The 20,241-nt window shown below is 43.2% G+C and overlaps 2 protein-coding genes and 1 long non-coding RNA gene across 3 annotated transcripts; 2 read left to right on the plus strand and 1 right to left on the minus strand.

Annotated features, from left to right (window-relative positions):
* Positions 1 to 447: 447 nt before the first annotated feature.
* On the minus strand, positions 448 to 1,234 carry LOC125524751 (uncharacterized). The gene has a single exon (XM_048689782.2). The coding sequence runs from the start codon at positions 963 to 965 to the stop codon at positions 699 to 701; it is 267 nt and encodes an 88-aa protein (XP_048545739.2). The 5' UTR covers positions 966 to 1,234; the 3' UTR covers positions 448 to 698.
* Positions 1,235 to 4,335: 3,101 nt separating this feature from the next.
* Positions 4,336 to 6,147, plus strand: LOC125520888 (uncharacterized). The gene is made up of 2 exons (XR_015611886.1): positions 4,336 to 5,857; positions 5,936 to 6,147. It is a non-coding gene; the product is annotated as an uncharacterized LOC125520888 (long non-coding RNA).
* Positions 6,148 to 10,419: 4,272 nt separating this feature from the next.
* On the plus strand, positions 10,420 to 19,108 carry ATZW10 (centromere/kinetochore protein, putative (ZW10)). The gene is made up of 14 exons (XM_048684555.2): positions 10,420 to 11,076; positions 11,168 to 11,311; positions 11,909 to 12,082; positions 12,758 to 12,916; positions 13,908 to 14,138; positions 14,227 to 14,337; positions 14,548 to 14,640; positions 16,253 to 16,348; positions 16,883 to 17,011; positions 17,144 to 17,221; positions 17,410 to 17,568; positions 17,640 to 17,790; positions 17,878 to 17,960; positions 18,756 to 19,108. The coding sequence occupies exons 1-14, from the start codon at positions 10,540 to 10,542 to the stop codon at positions 18,837 to 18,839; spliced, it is 2,229 nt and encodes a 742-aa protein (XP_048540512.2). The 5' UTR covers positions 10,420 to 10,539; the 3' UTR covers positions 18,840 to 19,108.
* Positions 19,109 to 20,241: the final 1,133 nt, after the last annotated feature.

Raw genomic sequence — 20,241 nt, forward strand, 5'->3', positions numbered from 1 at the left:
AGACTCAAATCACATTTACTTCACGTGTCCCTCGGCGCAATTCCTTTGGAATTGTTTTAGTGGAGTGTTGGGAGGTAGGTGGTGCCATACTAACTTTCCGGATCTCTTTGTGGAAGTTCAATCTCTTTGGGTAGGGGTTGGGGTGCTCACCTAGACGCTATGGACTATTCGCATTAAACTTGTGATTTAGCATGTGATTTTGCTTTGATCCACTGTTGTTATTTACAAAATGTGTGGCTTCTCATAGCTGTGGAAGCTGCTCAACAAGCGGGCATGATCGTGACATCATTAACGAGCTCTCCTTCGGTGGTTGCCTTATAATATAAAGCGAGGGAAACTCTTTTTGTCAAAAAAAGAGAGAGCCAGGGATGCTTTGCGTATAGGTGAAATCAGCATCTAAAAACTAAACAGGATCATAAGAAACCCTCTCAAAACATTAGGAACAAGGATAAGTTTCATCATCATAACTTGCTGACTCAAAGAAAGTGTTCCATGTCTAGTACATCTGATATAAAAAAATGCTTTAAATTGCACTGCAAAATCAGACACTTATAAGACACTAAACTATGGTGCTTACTCCGTTACTCGTGTACGTACATGAATAAAGAACTAAAGAAACAATCATGAAACCATGAATCATCCTACGCCTCCTCCCGAGTTCCAATGGCAGCCGTGGCATGGGATGGCATGTCCGGCGCTTAATGCCCGGCGCCGGGGCTGGGCCCGGAGTCCTTGATCCCGAGGAGCATGCCGACGTCGACCAATAACCTGCGCTCGACGGCCCTCGCCACCGTCTGGATAGCATCGCCTGCCGGCGATTCCACCGTCACCGCACGCGGAGTGCCGCCTTCCTCCCGCACCGCGAGCGGCCTGGCGCCACTCACGGCCGCCGCCGTCGCAAGAACCAGGCACGCCACCACGAGGAGAGCGCCCGCCGGTGCTCCGGCTCTGAGCCTGGCCGCCATTCTTTCTCTCTTTTGACCGGGAAGCAGGTGAAGAAGAAATACGCCGCAGCTGCGCACGTGCGTGTGTCGTCTATGTGCGAGCAGTATGTGTTCTGATGCTTTGTTTGCCGTTGTGTTGTGGCCGGGGCTTGTTATATAGGGATCGAAGTTGATGGGCTAGCTCTTCGGCTTTGACCGTCGGAAACTTGGAATGGTCGGAAGCGTTGGAAAATCAGCAGCGGCAGCGGCAGCGGCAGGCAGCCCGGGCTGGCGTGCGTGCGTGGAGGCCGAAGCGTCGTGGAAGCGACACCGACCCCGGACCCCGGCCGGGCGTAGCACGTACGAGGATGGAGGTGATCTATCATCTAGGTCGCCAGCCGTGCGTGCCCATGGAATTCTAGCGTGGAAGTTACAACCGCGAGAATTTCGTGCGCCCGGGAAGTGGGACTTTGAATACTCGGACGCCGACGTGACACCTGACAAGCAGGGTAGCTAGCGGTGGACCGTTCTCGCCGGCATCAGCTCAGCTCGCTGTGTGTCTAAACTCTGACTAGACTGCTGAAGAAATTACGTGCCTCGGCCTAGATTTCGTGGCTCCACAGTCGATGAAAAGCACTGGCTGGGACGGACAGATGCGGACAGTTCGTGGTACCTGCGTACTCCGCGGGTGCCGAAAGTGACCGAGAAGTCAGCGGCAGGATCGGTCGACGAGGATCCGGGCTAGCTCCGGGGAGAAGCCGCGCCTACACGTGCTGACACGCACCCGGGGCCGGCCGGGACGACGCTGACTGACGTGCGCGCGTCGGCGTGTGTGTGGTTCAGCCGCGACTGGCCGAACATCCTCTCTTCTCTGGTCCGGTTTATACTGCTCAGGGCGCTGCAACATGCATGATTCTGCTTGACATTCCGCGCAAAGTCGTATCCACCTGGTCGACCGGTGTGCCTCTGGCTTGTTAAACACGTTCCTGCACGTGCGAGTCAAATTAAACGACCACGAGGCATGATGATGTACGGGCTGCGGCAACGTATAGCTTTTTTCCTTGTTCCAGTACTGCATATGTCAATGCCACACAAGCGGACGCTTCTCTCTCCTTTTTTCCTCCCTGGAATTTAGTCGATGTACGTCTTTAGACAGGTGATGTTGTCCTCGATCACAACGCTCATGGCTGAGTGGTTCATTGAGTGACTTGTTTTAGATGCATGCATGAACCGGGACATCAATGGCCATGGGTAAGCTTGTTCTGATTTTTGGCTTAGTGGCCCAGCGTAAGCACTTTTCCTACAGCGATGGAGCATAGGAGGCTATCAGCAAAAGGATATGCACCCGCCGTTGAACACGGAGGAACTTCCGCTCAAAACTAAAGATGCACGTGGAGATCAAACTATGTGCGGACGGAAAGAGGTTCCCATTGCATGCATGTCTCCCTCCTCCAAAAGTGAAAAGACGGACCGAATCGGCACTGGAGAAAATTTGTCCGTGCTCATGAGTGCGAGTGAATAGCAAAAAACTACCACATTACGGGCTATCGTTCCGAAAAACTACCGCTTTTTTTAATTTTTCAAAAAACTATCACAAAATGGCTGGCTGTTCCAAAAAACCCAAGTGGCCGAACGGTTAAGTTTTAACTGGGGTTATGACATGTGGGGCCTGCCCGTCAGGGTTTTGTCGGCCACAGTGCTCACGACGCGCGGGTGACGGCCGTTAGGGCGCACGGGCCGTCCCGGCCAGGTCAAACGGATCCGGCCCGCCCCCTCACTATGTCTTCCCCCTCTCTGTCTCCCTCTCTCTCGTGCGCGCCTCCCTCTCCGATGGCGGCGGCGGCGGCGAAACTAGGCGATGGCGGCCATTCAACGGGTGGAGGTGGAAGGGGGGATGGAGGCGGCGAGTTCTCAGAGGTTGATAACTGGCTGGGGAGTGGTAGCTTCGCAACCCAGGCAGCGCCGCCGCCGCTGCCGCAGCGGACACCACAGGCTGCAGCTCTGATGCAGGCTCCTACGCCACATGCTACACCGCCGTCGCCTGATGATTGCCAGTTCTCGCTTGAGTACAGAGCAGCGAGGTCTCTTGCTAGCGCTGTGCAGGCAGATCCGGCCAACTCCCAGCACTGGGCCTCTGCATTTGGAGGGGTGGAGTAAGTTTTTTTCCTCTTATGAGCTCCTTCAGCAGTTTCTGCATTTCTGCTTGTTCATTTCAAACAACATAGCATAATTTAGTTAGTTTTTTGACCAAACCCTAGGTTGATGCTGCTGTGATTCATCATGAACATGCATTGAATAATAGTTGAGCAAACACTCTGTGGCATGTTTTGGATGCAACAGTATCACTTAGCACTGAAGGATTAGTTAGATTTAGTAGAAATGCATGGTGGATTCAGAGAAGCATTTGTTGGATTCAGATTCCTTACTGTACTTTATAGTTAGTGTGCACTGAATTTTTGTAGCAAAAAACACTTAGTTAGTTGGGCTTTTCAAATAACATATTATGTAATGCAGGCTGGATGATGAAATTTGGGAGGTTAGGCTGCATTTCCAGGGCAGAGATAATATGGAAAGGAGGTTTTCTGTTTCAGACATCACATTTCTGAACTTGATAGCACTTACTGAGACTGAAGGCTATGGGTCAGATGACTACATGTACTGGGTAAAAGAACAAGGGATTGGACAGGAAGGTTTATTTCTTCTGGACAGTCAAGATGCAGTTGAAGAAATGATAGACCACTCAGATTTCACAGTGCTCAATATCATTGTTTCCAAGGCAAATGAAGATAAAGATGTTGATTGTAACAGGGCTCACAATGTTTGTGAAGAACAAATTCCAATAGGCAGTCCAGTGGGGGGTCCTGGTTTTATGTTAAGTCTGTCACAAGATGGAGTGGTCCACCCTCTTGAAGTTAATTTGAACACACAGCAAAGCTGTAACTTCAACATTTCATAAGCTAATGGTGGAGATGATGATGGACAGGCTGCTGGTCAAGAGGATGATGATATTGACAAATCATCCTTAGACTTTGAGATTGATAGGGGTGACTATAGAGGGATAAAGATGTCTTACAAGGCTTGGAAGAGAGGTGAAGAAAATATTGGAAATGAAGAAGAAAGAGATGCCGTAGAAGACAGACCACAGTTTGAAGGTGACAGTGATGTTTCAGAGTTTTGGCAGGAGGAGAAAGAGGCTGACAGTGGAGAGGAAATAGTTGTGGAAAAATGCAGGCCTGAGAAACTCAAGCCTGTGAGAAGAGCAGCAGCAAATCCAGGTCCAACTTCCAGAGCTCACAGTCAGCCAGAGATCCCAAAGTTTCAAGATTTTGTACCTGAAGCTGATGAGTATTGCTTCCCTGGTGATGTGGGCATTTCTGACTCAGATGGGGAGACTCCAAGACTACCTTCTGAATCATCTGTGTCTTTGTAAAATTAGTGGAAAAATGATTTGGAAGGATGAGGTTGCTTTAGTCTTGACCACGAAGTGCTCTCTGGTAGCGCTGTCGCGGCCAGTCGGCCACTCGCTCTCCAAATCCTGCAGCTGTGCATGGGTCTGATGGACAGGCATGGCGGCTCAAACCTGCGGGCTCCACGATCACCACGGCGCTGCCTCCTGGCCTTGCCACTGGCACTCACCAAACCCTCACCGGATTGTCGACCCCACAACTAACCATCACCCTCATCTCATTAGTTGGCTTCCCCCTACTGGATCTGAATTTTTTTGGTTGGTTTGCAAAGTGCATATGTGTGACCTCCTCTATGATGAAGGCATCGAGGAGATGAACTTTTGCTTCTCAAGCTTTGATTTAGTTGAGATGTTTAAGCAATATTGGTCACTTCCAAGTAAATTTTATGATGATGTGATATATGTCTACTAATTTCCATTTTTTCCCCTTTGTGTTCAGGTATCTATACTAAAGGTTGCAGTACAACACTAGTTGGTTACGATTTTGTAGATTTCCTTTTACCCTTAGTTTGTGCTCCCTCCGATCCAAATATAAGTGCCGCAGCTTTGAACTAAGGTGTTCAACCTTAGTTCAAAACTGCGACACTTATTGTTGATCGGAGGAAGTAGTAAATTCCCATTAGTATAGTCCCTTAAGGCCTAAAAAGTAGCATAGGATATGGGAGCAAAAGGTTCAACGAAAACTTTTAAAACATGAGGTGCAAGTATATTTTGTAGGCTTGTGGATTGTGGTGCATGTTCACATGTACGAGCTAGAACTTCCTTTGTGTTGGCGGAAGTGTTAGCCTGCCATTATCAGTTGAGTATAGGGCCTGACCAGCATTTTGGTCTTTCATTTACTTTTTACCAACTCAAGTAAAATGTTTGAAATCTTATATCGACCACATCACTAGAATTTGGTTGGACTATGGTTGCATGTTTAAGTCGAAAGAGGGATCGACCTTCAACGTTACCTCGTCAGGTTGTTTAGTTCCAACGAGGTCTAAATCCATTCCCCCATCTTGTGCCGATTGCCTTCTTAGTACTAATGTTTCCCCTTAGTGACATTGTCTATTTGGTGTCCTTTTTTGTATAAAATTACTTTATGATGTTCATCCTGCTAAGCTGCAGGGGTAATAGTGCTTCCAGTATTTGTAATTTTGAAAGTGCTTCCAGTAACCATCTCCGCTCTACAATAATAGTGCTTCCAGTCATGGATCAGATGGCTTAGTATGTGACAGAGGCTCTTTGCTCCAATCAATCAGTGGGAGATCAAATAGCTTAAGCTTGTTGTACACAATGCAATGTAACTAGAATGGTCTTTATCTTTTAATCAGTTTCCCGGTTATATTTCTTCTAGAATTTAGTTTGTTTACTTTGTGATTTATTGGCATTTTGTTAGATGATACATGCTTCTAACTACAATACAGATCAGGTCCAAAATCAGGATACATGACAGCTACAAAGCAAATATATCAAAGTTGCTCGGGTGGATCTATTGTGGTTCAAGCTCCTCAGGTGGATCTAATCAAGACAACTTATTGACCGTCTTCCATTTCAACTGCAGCAATGTGGGGTGGCGCATGTGGAGTAGGAGGGTAGAAGAGAAGATGGAGAAGGTGGTTATTCTGGCCTTACGTTGAGTGTTGAATCTGGGGTATATGAAAATACTTGAGTTGAAGAAGATCCGGTACTGGATATAAATGATTGAGGAGACGCATGACTTAAATAAAAAGAGTTTTGAGAATATGAAATAAGAAAATTACTGTTTCTGATTGAGTCTTAATCTAAAGACGACATTTCTATGACGCTTGCATTCACAAATTGAAGAAACTGCTGCCGAACACCTTTGTTGGTTGCAATTATCCTACAAACATCATCATTTCAAAAGTAGCAGCACAAAATTTATTCTTAAAAAACATATTAATTCCATGTAAAAACATATTTTTATTCCATGGCAACGCACGGGCAGCCATTTGTGTCGGAAGATAGCATCAATCATGCATCTCTTCTGGTCAATGAGACTGATAGTGGGTCTTGATTGCCATTTGTGTCGATTCATATTCATACTTGTGTTTTGGGAGTTTATTGCCTGCATAACAACAAAAGTATTGGATGAGACGAGGCAAGCATGTATTTTGCTTGCATGGTCGCTTCAGCCTTAGCATCTGTAGCGCATGTAGCCAAAGTAATTGTGGCTGCACTACTATTGTAGAGCAGAGCTGGTTGTCTTGAGCTTAATATGAGATCCAAGTCTCGTAGAGAGGGGTCGATGATAAGAAGCATCTGTGGTACATCGTACTTGTGGTCCTCTCTTGAGAGAGCTATATGCTGCTTTAGAAGAAAGAAAAATAGAGTGTACAGATTGATCAAACTCAACTTAAGCCACCATATTGTAATTGTTACTTTTGAAGAATGTTACATTGGTTGTTTTTTGTTGTTGTCATTTTCTTACACTAGCATCAAGAACTATAAGCGTATGGTAGTATTTGATCGGGAGTAGACGTATCTCTGAAAAACGTATTAGTTGAGATGTGTGTTGCACGTGCAAGCTTATTAGTCTTATGAAGGAATCCGGTGTGTGTTCTGTACTGAAAGATCCATAGTCGACACCCTAAGCATTACCAAACAAGAACAAATCATCGAGAATCAAGTTTGTCGTAAGCTTAGTGGGTACTAGCGGAGACCCGCGAGGGGGGGGGGGGGGGGGGGGGGAGGGGTGTTGTGCAAACGCATGTACATTGCCTTTAGCGTCACGTAAAGCAATACCACCCACGCGCACTACTTCTTGGGCCGCGGCCAATAGCTCATTTCGCCCACAGGCTTTGCTCGCTCCATTGATTATGCGTATTTTTTCACAATCGTTTTCCGTGCTACTACTTTGCTGGTTTAGAAAATAAAACCGTTTTCTATCTTTAAGAAAATGAATCACGGAACTGAAAAATTACCAAATGGTCACAAATTGGAAAAAAAAACTGTTTGCGTGCCTAATGAAAATTGTAATTTAAAAAATTCATGAAATTCTTAAAGCTCATGAATTCAAGAAAGTTCATGAATTTGAAAATTTGGATGAATTCAAAAAATTGTGAATTTTAAAAGTTCATATAATTAAAAAGCTCATGAATTGACAAAGAATGTTAGATTTTAAAAAGTTCAAAAATTTGGGAAAAATTGAGAATTTAAAAATTGTTTTGGCATATGAAAAAACTGCCTGTATTTGACAAAGTTCGTGTCTTTTTAACTGAAAACAAAACATACAAAAAAAGGAAAAGAAAAAAAACAAAACCAATAGAAAACCAAACTGGTAAACAAAGTAAGAAAAACACATAGAAAACCGGCCCAGCAAAATGAACCTGCTAGATGATTACCAAAACTGGTGACTATTATGTGGGCTGACCCATCTAGGAATCTTGTGAAGGAATTGGGTGTGCGATGTGTACCGAAAGAGCCTTAGTTGGCGCCTTAAGCGCTGAATAGGATTCCTGGAGCAAAATCACTAATTAAGGTGTACCCTTTGCAAATGTCACTCTCACATTCTCTGATGTTGACAAGTGACGAACTGCATGTACGCACTTGTTGCAACATGAGAGTTTATATCTTATTTTTCGTAGACTCATTTTGTCAAAACGTTTCATCTCTTGAACCGTGCATCCAAGTCATGAGTCGTTTTTACCATCGAATTTTTCGCGTCGAGATCTTCGAAACTAGATCAGATGTTAATAGGTTGAAAGTGTTCTTTCAAAATTAAATGAGAATAAAGAAACAAAAATAAAAAAATAAAAAGAACATAAACTGGGAAAAAGACCGAAAACCACAAACAAAAGCGCACAACTGTGCCTTTTCACCTTTTTCTGAGAGCACAGTTGTGCCTTTTCCTTTTTGAACCATGAAAAGCATTGTTTTTTTCGGAAAACACATCTCTCATAGAAGCACAATTGTGTTTATTTCTTTTCGAGAAATATTGTGACAAACTCTCTTGGTACATGGGCAAATAAATTTTCCCGGCACTTGGAAACCACTAATATATGTCCCTTGTGTGGTCTGGAATGCGAGGATGGATTTTGCAAAGGTACCTGCGGCTGCATAACAAGGTGGAGCTCTCAGCCCTCTGGCATGGGTAAGCACTCCTATGCCCTTCAGTATGATTTGAAGTATTTGGCACTAGGTTACTCGTGATTAGCGATCGATGTTGTGTTGTTGCAACGAAACACTATTGTTGATTAATGAAAGACAAGCATTCCTGGAATAACTCTTGGGTATATAGGTTAACCTATATACCTCATGAGTGACGTCCAAATCATGTGAAATAAAAATGATGGTTTAGATGATAAATAATAACTACTATTGTTGTTTTGTAATCAACTTACCACTTTGTAACATAAGCATTTTGTTTCACAGGTTTCTTTGGTGGTGGGAGCTGCAAAGGAAGTTTGAGCTGTAGATGTGAAGTTGATGATTAAAAGGGTCTCTACAATGTTGTATATTTGTTGATGTAATCTGCTTATTGAGGGCATGTGAAGTGATGTTGGATGTATTCTTGGGCACATATTAGAAGGCCTTTACTCAGTGAAATAATTGAATAGAAATTTATGAAATGGTCCAAATTATGGGCATGTTCGATGGAAATTAGTTGTGTTGTGAATGATTGATTATGTGTGGTAGGTCATACTGTACCTGGTTGGATGAATATCATGGGCTTTATTAAAATAATTGCACTAAACTGCCACACTAAAATAAATGAAAAATGGACTAATGGGCCTGGCTGGACATAAATAACAAGGCAGTATGCCACGTCAGATGTACACTAGCACCACATAGATGCCATGTGAGGTCCATATATTGGTACAATGTCGTGTAAATCCATGACAGACTAGTCTGTCACGGAGGACCGGGCATGGGGCGGGCCTGGGCTGATCGGTGAAGGCTAGGGACCGTCATGATCGTGCAGTTGTCAAATTATGACGCGATATACATGAAGGATTTTAAATCCGTCACACACCTCCCTCCTTGACGGTTTTGCACTGTTTTGTGACAGACTGAATCCGTCATGGATTAACAAGATTCTTGTAGTTTAGGGCGCGCCAAGAGCAGCACTAAACCGACCATCGACTGCAAGATGGAGCATGCCACCACAGGGATGGCTCAAGCTAAACGTCAACGACGCGTTTTTAGCACAAGCAGGAAAACCGATGGCGCCGGTATGGTACTTAGGAACAGCTTGGAAGGCATCATCTCCACGCATTGCCGACATTTATTCACATGCGATAATGCTCTTGCTGTAGAACTCGAAGCTTGTAGAGAGGGAATTGTGTTGGCCTTGGAGTGGAGCTCCCTATCGTTTATTCTTGAGACGGACGGTATCAGAGCAGGTGCAATGATTTTCAAACCAATGGGGAACAAATCACAACATGCCTCTAACATTTAGGAGATCGCCGTCATGATGAGTGAAGGTCGAGTGGTAGTGGTTAAAGCTATTAAGAGAGTATGTAATTATGTTAGCCACCACTTAGCCCAGATGGGTAGACATGAGGTTAAGTCGGCCGTTTGGTTACGATCAGACACTGAGAGGGTTATAAATTTGTGTGAACTGGATATCAACGATCCATGTTAATTAATATACAACCCTTCTCCCTCACAAAAGAAAGAGAAATATAGTTGTGCTTCTCGTTTTTTTAGGGATAGTTGTGCTTACCGTGGAAGCATAAGCTTTGTTTTTTGTTTTTTCAGTTTTGCTAAAGCACATCTAGATGTGCCATAAGTATTGCACATCTAAGTCATATGTCATTGATCGTACATTGAGATTCGTGTGAATATTTCTTTTTCTTTTTCTCTTTATGCTTGATTCACTCACTTAGATGTGCAATAACTAAAGCACATCTAGATGTGCCCTAGACACACCCTTTGTTTTTCTTAGCAAAGCATAAGCTTTTTTTTTTGAGGTGAAGCACAAGCTTTTCTTTTGAGGGATAGCAAGCGTGCCAGCCCTCCTCACCGATGGGCTGCCAGCCCATGTAGCGAAGGAGGAGCTGTGGACCTGGCGTAGTGGCGTGTGCGCAGTGCGCCCTTCGATACCAAGCGCTGAAGCCGCAGTAGATCCGAACGGGCCCAAAAGTCACCAACAGCTCAACTCCTCCCACGAGTTCCCGGATCCCTGTCGTCGGCGAGCCGGCAATGGCCGACGACGTCCGCGAGCTCCTTCTCTCGACCACCGCCGACGCCGACCCCTCCACCCCGCTATCCGCGCCCGACCTCCGCCTCCTCATCGACCACCTCCGCCACCGCTCCGACCGCCTGCACGCCTCCGCCCTCTCCTTCGCCTCCTCCAACCGCGAGCCGCTCGCCTCCGCGCTCCTCCGAGCCGCCAGCTCCGCGGCCTCGTCAGCGTCCCTCCAGTCCTCCCTCCAGTCGGCGCTCTCCCCGCTCTCCTCCTCCCCGGACCTGTCCGACCTCAGGTCCCTCTCCGATCGCCTCGTAGCGGCCCGCCGCGAGCTCCGCGAGCGCCAGGAGCACCTCGCTGCCGCATCCTCCGTAGCTTCTCTCTCTGCGCGGCTTCGCGCCGCTCGCGCCTCAGCTAACCCCCTTGATGCTGCCGCTGCCGCCGCCGAGCTCAAGCCCCTCCTGGTGAACCCTGAGGGATCTGGATCCGGTGGGGACGAGCCAGTCGTGTTTGGGCTTCTTCGGGGTGAATGGGAGCAGCTCGTAGACGAGGTGAGGGGTGTGCTGATTTGAGGTGCCTTTTGCATGCTAGGATTTGTGTTTGTGCTAACTGCTGTGCTGGTTGTTTCCGATGACGATGCAGCTGCAAGTAGGACTTTCGAAGAATGTGGAGGAGTGCGTGGAGTTTGCACCGGAGGGAGGGAAGGTAGTGGTGAGGGCTGGACCGAGCGGCAGTTCAAGTGGAACACCCGGTGTTGAGCTTCGTGTGGCGCTGCAGGCATTGGAAGTAAGGTTTACTTGTCTTCAGTCTACAATTTTGGAAGACAGTGGACTTTTTAGTTAGTCTGTACGGACATTTTTCTTATGATCGTTAAATAGTGTACAAAACTATCGCCAAGGGTATCATCGGCCAAGGATTTATGCATTAAAGGACATGGTGGACACTTTTGGGGTCCTGATATAGTGATATATCACATTCAGCAGCTAAAGGCCCTTGCAGCTTTTAAAATATGCTTACCCCATGAGTTACGTTCTTCCTATGGGCCATCACAAGTTTATCATTTGGCCTTCTCATACCCCACCAAAGATTAGTTGCTAATTCTTCGCTGCACTGAACTATTTTCTATTTTTTTGCTGTCTTCTTAAGAATCCATAGAACATTGTGATTGGCCATATGTTACATATTACTAGACCAAACAAACCAAACCAGTTTATTCCATGCAGGGGGTGCTTCTCTATATGTATTAGGAAGCTCTATCAAATTCTCTGGTTGTTATTATCTCTACCAATAAATGGTTCAGTGAGCTTGGTCAAATGCCTTCGTACAAACGCTTGGGTAATAAATGAACCACTTTCTCATACCTTTGTGTTGTTGGATATGCAGATAATCGATTCTCTAGACTATGGGATGGCAAAAGTCGCAGATTTGATGGTAAAGCATGTTTTTATTCCAGCAATCAGCAACATATCTGTCACAGTTTCTGTAGAAGTGCTTGAGAAAAGTGGCTCCACATACCCAGCATCAGTCTTGAGTATAGTCCCCTCAGAGGAACTACAGGTGAGCGCTACGTAGTGTTTACTGGTTCATCAGAGCTGTCTCTTCTGAACTATCTTTATATATATTGGTTATGTTTTGTTTTCGAAGTACTCTTTGGTTCAAAGGATTTTCGAAGATTCTAGTCCTTAAAGAATTTTCAATATCTGAATTGTTTGATTTGTTGAATTGAAATCCATATGATTTTTCCCTAGAATTTCCCATGCACTACATATCATAGGAAATTTCCATTCACTCCAATCTCTTGGGAAGATTCCTATGTTTTTCTGGGGTAAGCAATCGCCCTTTGGTGAAAATTCTTGCAGCGTTCAATCTTATATGGGATTCAAAAATGCATGGGATTGCACTCCTATGTTTTCCCTACTCATGTGTTCTTTTAATTCTGTGAACCAACGAGGCCTGTATCTGCTTTATTCCCAGTCGTTTACTGATTATAATTCCAAGTTATTGCCGCAATATGAATGCTAAATAAGAGCTCAGTTGAAGATGCCATTTCTAACAGCACTAAGCTGTTGTCTTTTTGCGGAGTAGGTAAAATTATGTCTTTGCACATCTAGAATTATGAGCCGTCAAGTAATCAATATGATTTCATGACAAAACACTGCCATGTAAGCTTAATTCTTGTTTTATTTTTGGGTTGTTTTGGGTAATCATGTAACTGCTTTGTTATTATTCAAGGGCTACAAAGATGGTTCAGTCCTTTACTCAAGAATAATTGATGTCATCAAGTTTGCTCGCAAGTTCATTTGTGTGGAAAATATCACATGGACGCAGTCCTTTGCAAAGTTAACCTGGTCAAGAATTTCTGATCTGGTTATCACACATTTTCTCTCTAAGGTATGCTTATATTTATCCTATATACCTAAGAGAGTGATCCCCACTACTTCTAATTATCTCAACATGTGTGCTTCCGCATCATCAAAATTGTTGTAGCCGTTAGAGTTACTAGGTTGATCCACTAGCATCCGTCTGATCTACTCATGAGAATCCTCTACCATTCAACATGCATTAGAGCATTCTAAGTGAGTTTTATATCACATTGCATTTAATTGTGACATGCATAACTTTTCATGGTAAGATATATTTTTTGCTTATGCAGAGATTTCTCACATAGTTTAAATTGTAATGACTGAATTAGTATTCTACACAATATTTAGAAACTCTATATCCAATTCCGCAGCAACGCGCGGGGTATCGTCTAGTTTAACAAATAAAAGTTTGACAATTGTTAATTTGCTGTTTTTCTTCTTGCGAGCAGCCCTTCAGCTGACACACATGCTTGTCTCTATTTGATCCTCTTTGTTCAGTGCCCATTGAACTGGCAATATTTCTTGTATTTCATCAACTATAGTTCATTTATTGACTTGTGAGTTGTGACTGGGTTGTTTGAGGAAAACAATTTACTATCAACACTGACCACTTCTCCCTTGTATATATGATGAGAACTTGACAAGACAAGAATAGTACGCTAGAATTACTACAACACATAATTCCCCTCTAATTTCTATGTCTCGGTATAAGTATAAACTGATCACAAAGATGAGAATGTGACGACAGATTGAATTTTTCGTCCCATGCTGAAAACAATTTGGAATTTCATCATAAAAATGGAAATGATCAGACTGGACTGATCTAATTGTCATTACAGCTTCTAAGCAACTCAGCTTCCTTGCTTCAGTTGTCTTGTTTGTGCGCATGTGCTTGGTAATCTCTGTTTGTAGAAGGAAACAGATGCCACCAGATTTATTCTATAATGACAATGATTCCCAAAAATAGTGCTGTTATATACGTCATAATAACTGGTCTGGTCATTTTGTTATGTTTTCAGGCTGTTCCGGATGAGGCGTCCAAGCTGATTGAGTTCCAAGATGTTATAAGGAGTACAACTGAATTTGAGAATACTCTTAGGGGTATGATGTTTATTTCGCCTGACAGAAAGGATGGCAAGTTAACCCAATTTGTTGATGATGTTGAAGTTCATTTTGCTGTAAGGAAGAGAAATGAGATCTTAGTGAAAGCAAGATACATTCTTGTACAATATGACTACAAAAATCCTCTTGTGAGTACCAAAATTTATGTTTTGCCATTGGAAAATTACTTAGCAGGATAATGTGGGATTCATTGTAGTGAAGTGCTTGCTATTGCAGGCATCAGATGACCATGGAGATTCTGTTGTTGATTTACTTTTCCAGCCAGAGAAGTGTTTTATATCTAAATCAGCACTTCAGTTAATGAAATTGGTCCATGGAGCCCTCAAGGTATGCCTGCCTCTACAGTCGTTTTTATAGACTCGCTGGATCTATTAGCATAACTGCTTGTTGCTTGTACTACTGTAACATGTCATTATCGTTTCTCATCATAACCACCTTTCTTTTGCAAATACCGCCTCCCACTTTTCAGTACTTGCATGTTATAAAATTTCTCAATCATTTGATGTACCCATTTCTGTTGTTGTATAATCAGTGCAGGATGCTTGTTTGTCGTCCGCAAGAGTCGCAAAGGAGTTTTGCTGTGCTGCTAGGGATGCCTTGCTCTTGTATAAGGCTATTGTGCCAGTTCAGGTTTGTGCATGTACTAACTTTGCATGATAATTTGGTATTGTGTCATGAGATTTATATTTGAACCAAATCTCTAGTGATGGCAATGTATGTCATGCAATCATGTGTCTGGGAGCATCTAGGATATTCCTGAGAGCATTATTAAGTTGTGCATTTTATTTAGACGTGCTAACTAGTAGCCAAATGCAATGTATTTTATTACAATTTTGCAATAGTTCCGCTATTCTTCAGATTTCAGATAACTAGTTCTTTACATTGTGTTGTTGCAGCGGTCGGGTGTACTTGGTATCATCTTGATATTAACATATTATTACCCTTTTTTTGAAAAAATGAAATTCTGATGATGAACATATAATCAGGTGCATAAAATCCACATTATTTCAACAGAGGCATCCTTAGAATACTATTAGAAGCAGGTGCTGTTCCTTTCTAGGGTTTATCTGTTGGTTGTTTATTCTTTATCTGTTGGTTGTTTATTCGCTTGTGGCCCTTCTGTATTGCTGTTTTTCTGGTTTTGGTTGGGGTGACCATGCTGCGGGATCCATTGTAAGCGTAGACATGGTTGAAGAGCCCACACTTCCACACGCGGACAGCTGTCACCAGCTTTGGCCAGTAGATACAACTGGTTTGACTCAACAAACACTATATACAGATGACTTTGCTCTACCTTGGTTGTGCCATTTAGTCTTCGTGTTGTGTCCTCTTCCATAAAGATCCAGGCGCCCCTGGTTCTTAGGTCTGAGGCGATGGTGTCCTCTCTGCACTCTGATGCGTCTGACAACCCACCAGCGGCAAGAGGGCAGCGCCACTATTTTAGACACCGTTCTGGAGTTAACCTCAAATGCTAGCATAGCAGTGAGAGGAAACATAGACATCACTCTACACGCGCAGCCCACAGCGCCAGTCTCTCCCCCACCCCAATCTGCAATGCAGCAGCACAGTGGCATGTGAGCCAGAACACCCTGAACGAATGCTCACAATTAACCGAGGTGTAGGCCAAGGCGGTAAAAAATGTTGTTAGGTCGATGATGCATGGGGCCCACAATGAACCCACAGCCCGGCTGAGAGCTCCCTATTTCTAGGAAGCTTACAATTGAAGATATGTGATGATTCCCTTTTTTTTATCTGCTGAGAGTATTTTGGATCAAGGATCTGTATTTATGTTATATTTAGTTTTAGTGAAAGGTGGACTTACGGGAAATAACATTTGCCTTAGACTATATCGTTTGATGATTTCCCTTAGCATGCGTGGTTTACTTAAACTATAAATTACACCTTTAATCATGGGATTGCAAGACCTAATTCTTATTTTTACCGCAATGCTGCACCAGTAGGGGTGTTCCTGATGTACTTAGTCGATGTAAACTATTTCATACATCATGTGCCTGTTGTGCTCTTATGCGATAGCACTTATGAGATCTTACATTCTTACTCAATGTGCTCTTATGGTTTCAAATATTTTAGATAAACTTACTGCAGTAATTCTGTCATTGATTTGCATTATGAAGTTGTCCTATTACGAGATCACACTGTATTCTACTCTTCAGTTATTTGTTTTCGTTACTGTCATTTTACTTAATACCATTGTGATTAAATTTAGTGTTTTTTTTTAAAGCTAGAGAAGCAACTCAATAGTATCAGTCCGGTGGCTGCCATCCTTCACAATGACTTCTACCATTTATCCCAAGAAATTCTTGGTCTTGCATTTGAGGTTTGTATGTCCTGCTATTTGCTCTTTACTATCATTTATCTCAGTTGCTGATTAACGTGAAAATGATTGCCTCCCATGTGCATGCTTAGGGTCTGTCTGGTCAGCCTAAGCTTAGGCATGCCACAAATTGTTCGGTGGGTGTTTGGTTGGTTACCATAGCTGTGGCTGGTAACCCACGCATTATAGATTTTCAGCTTTTTGCCACAAGTGTGTTGGTGATTTGTTTTAGCAACACTTCGCCTAACCTTAGTTGTGGCTAGGTTAACCTCAAACCAAACAGCCCCCTTTTGTTCTCTATACTAACTTTATCTTCAAAATCTCTTTATGTGGTCGTTTAAAAAAAAACTGTTCGATGAGAGAATTCAGATTTGTGTTTTTGCATCCTAGATTAATGTTCCATTATGATTCACCTAAATTTTAAAACCAACTGTACTTATGTTTAGATATCTGATAGAAAATTTCTTCTTTGGAGCTATCTGCATGTCTTTAAGGCGGCAATGCGTTTTCCTAACCTTTCTTGATGCTTTTGTCCAGTACCGTGCAGATTTTCCTAGTGGTCAACAAAAACTAGTTGTTTTTGTGGATTTAGCTCCAATCTTCTCCCAGATGGCAGATGGTATACTGAGAAGACAAATACAGTTTGCAACGGCTAACTTAAGCGAGGTATTTCCCTATACCTTTTATGGCATCCTTGAAGGGATAAAATGATCATTGGTGAAAACTGTGGAATTCACATCATTTATTTCTGGTCGTAAGTAGTCAAGCCGATTTCAAGTTTGTCACATTATTTTTCAGGCTATAGATGGCGCTGATGGTTTTCAGAACACGCACCAATCTCAGCATTGTGAATCAGCAAAATTTAGTATTGAGCAGGTATGTCTCGTTGCCAAAGAATATGAGCTGTGCCTAGAAGAAATATGGCAAAGAGAAGTCTACTATAATTTCTCTTGATATATTATTCAGGACCTTCAATTTGTTTGTATTATTTATATAGTGCCAAAATCCTCAACAGTGATAAATTATAGATTGTCAACTAATGATATATATTGACCTCCTTCCAGGTGGTGTTCATTTTAGAGAAGATACACATTATGTGGGAATCGGTACTGCCTAGGTCAATTTATAGGAGAAGTATGTTTCATGTCCTTGGACCTGTCTTTTCTAGAATTACAAAGGACATGCTTCTGATAGATGACATGGCAGCAGAGGAGACCTTACAGGTAATAATATTCTGCTTGAAAGGTTTGATCTGATCACTATCGATGTTTATTAATATGTGATACACTTCCAGCTGCAAGGCCTTATACATTTGGCTCTTGAAAACCTCTCCTCACTATTTCTGTCCCTGGTTGAGAATGATGATGATAAGTTCTTGGATCATCATACCTGGGTCCAGCTGGATGAGAGTATACCATCGTTGAAGAAGTTCCGAAAACTAGCAGGTAATTTTCTCTCAGTTTTGAACTTATTTAACATGTCACACTATTATGTTCGCTCCAATAATACTGAAAAACGTTGATGCTGCTCAGAGTTGCTTGATATGTCGTTGAAGTCCATCACAGCTGCTTGGGAAAGCGGGGAGCTAGCTAACTGTGGTTTCACATCATCTGAGGTGAGCAAGTTCCCCCTTTCCTTTTTCTTTTTACCTTTAAATGGAGTTTTGATAGTGCTCGGTCATCTGTTTTTCTTTTTTGAGGGACGGTCATCTGTTGTTGGTACAACCTGTTACTGTTATACCAGCCATCATATTGTTGTGCATGCTGTTCTTTGGTGTGTATTCTACTTGCTAAGTTAATACTTATCAAAATGTAAGATGTTTTTTGGTTTTGCATAGGGCATAAAAAACACCTTACATTTTTTTTGGAGGGAGTACTATTTTAGCACATTTTAGAGGCCTACTGGTAAACAACACGACGAGTAACTAAATTAAGCTTTTAGAGTAAGTGATTACATGAATGAGATGGAAGGCTTGCTATCAGGATAATTTTTTTTAAATGGACAATATCATGTGAAAGCTGTGGTCAACCTTGGCAGAACAACGTGCACTTTTGTCTCTGTTACAGCCACTAGGTAGTTTATTTGCTTCAAAGCTCTCGAAAATAATTATAACCAACATAACAGTTTTTTCCCAGGCGTCAATTGACCCTGTTGTATTTGTTCCTTCGATGCTGTCTAGGAGCAGCAGTCCAGTTATAATCAATATTGTGTGCCTTTGCCCACAGCCAGACTTATTATACCTCACTAATTCAAGTTTGATCCATTTTTAGTGTTGAATATTTTGTTTCTGGCTCTCTTTTCAGACATCAGTTGACCCTGTTGTATCATTTTGGCCTTATTTGTTCAGAATCCATCGAAGCCGAAACTTTTCACTGTTGTTAATTTGTAACTGATCGTTTTCTTTGTGCAGATGCGGAATTTCATCAAAGCAATTTTCGCCGATTCACCTCTTCGAAAGGAGTGCTTAGGCTGGATCGCCGCGAACCCAGCTTAGGATGCAGAGTGCTGTTGTTGATTACTAGGTGCCCTCATTACGGCCCTTTATCCCCATCAGATTCTGTAGACACCTTTACTGACTGTATATCAATCGACATAGGGTTCAGTTTGCACTGAAGCTACAGGGCCTGCGGTTTATTTTTATAGAAGAAACAACCTGAGCACAGAACGCAGAGTTCAGGACCCGAACTCTGGTGGGCAGTGTAGAGTCACATTTAAATTGATCTGGAGGATGAGAGGCGTGGCAGGAGCGCGGCACCATGGCCAGAGCATGTGGCACATGCGGACCTGTTTCGGCACTTACATCACGCTACAGCGCTGACGCGATGCCCCGCTCACGTCGAGCAATCGGAAACGCCCAGAGTCGTTTAAGTTGCGAACGAATCAAGCAGCAAAATATAGTTTGGTTTTGGATTGAGCAGATTTAGCTAGGCCTGCAGCAAATTATAGTTACCCGCGGGCACTGGCCACTTACATACATAACCTATACATTTCCAAATAGGAGATGAGAGAGCCCTTGATCCGGCGCATGACTCTCAGCCATCTATCTAGAGAAGGAACTAATGCCACTGATAGGAAATCCATAGACCGTACACCCACTTACCACTCTACCACTTCAATTCAATGACGGGCTTCACCGATACCTAGCTTGAGAGAGATCGATCACTGACATGTGGCGTATATTTCCGAGAGAAAGAGGACTGAAATTCACCTTTACCCCTTCTATCACAGGTCTCACTAGAGATTCCCACAAACAAAAGAGAGATTAGGAAGACCGCTCCTTTGCGAACTTGGATGGCATTTTTCGCAATCTGTTTTGTGGATGATATCCTTCCATACCAGGAGGATCTGCTGGAGAATCAAGGGTCCATTCCAATAGACATAGTGCAAGAGAAGAGAATTGGGTGACTTGAATATGCAGCAATTTGCCCGGCTATGGATAGGTAGGCATTCCTTTCTATGGGCCACCCACTGCTCCTAATCAAGAAATTGCTTTAGGGCAAGAGTCATGTGTGACCAGATTGGAAACCGAATTCCATTCCTGATGAGAAACTATCTGATATTCCTCCTATTTCGGAAGGTTTTCTAGCCACCTGCTTAGAGATTTGACGGACTACCAATCCAAATAGCAGTCAAGAAAGAATCCAAGTTGCAGTCAAGATAGATGGAATGGACTAGGGCGCAAGGAAAGAGATCCAGAACGAGACCGATCATTCATTCCCTCTTTCTCTGGCTGTAGAATTGACATAGAACTAGTTTTTCTTCCCAAGGCCCAATTCTTAATGATTGAGGAAATGCACGCTCACATAATGGGAAAATCACGTATAATCCTTACGAGAAATCTCCTACTTTCCTCTCTACAGGGAAGTGCACCAGTTCGAGAAATATCGTTGATAGAA

This window comes from Triticum urartu, chromosome 7A, assembly GCF_056163025.1.
Source record: "Triticum urartu cultivar PI428250 chromosome 7A, HENAU_Tu73, whole genome shotgun sequence".
NCBI classification, from domain to species: Eukaryota; Viridiplantae; Streptophyta; class Magnoliopsida; order Poales; family Poaceae; genus Triticum; species Triticum urartu.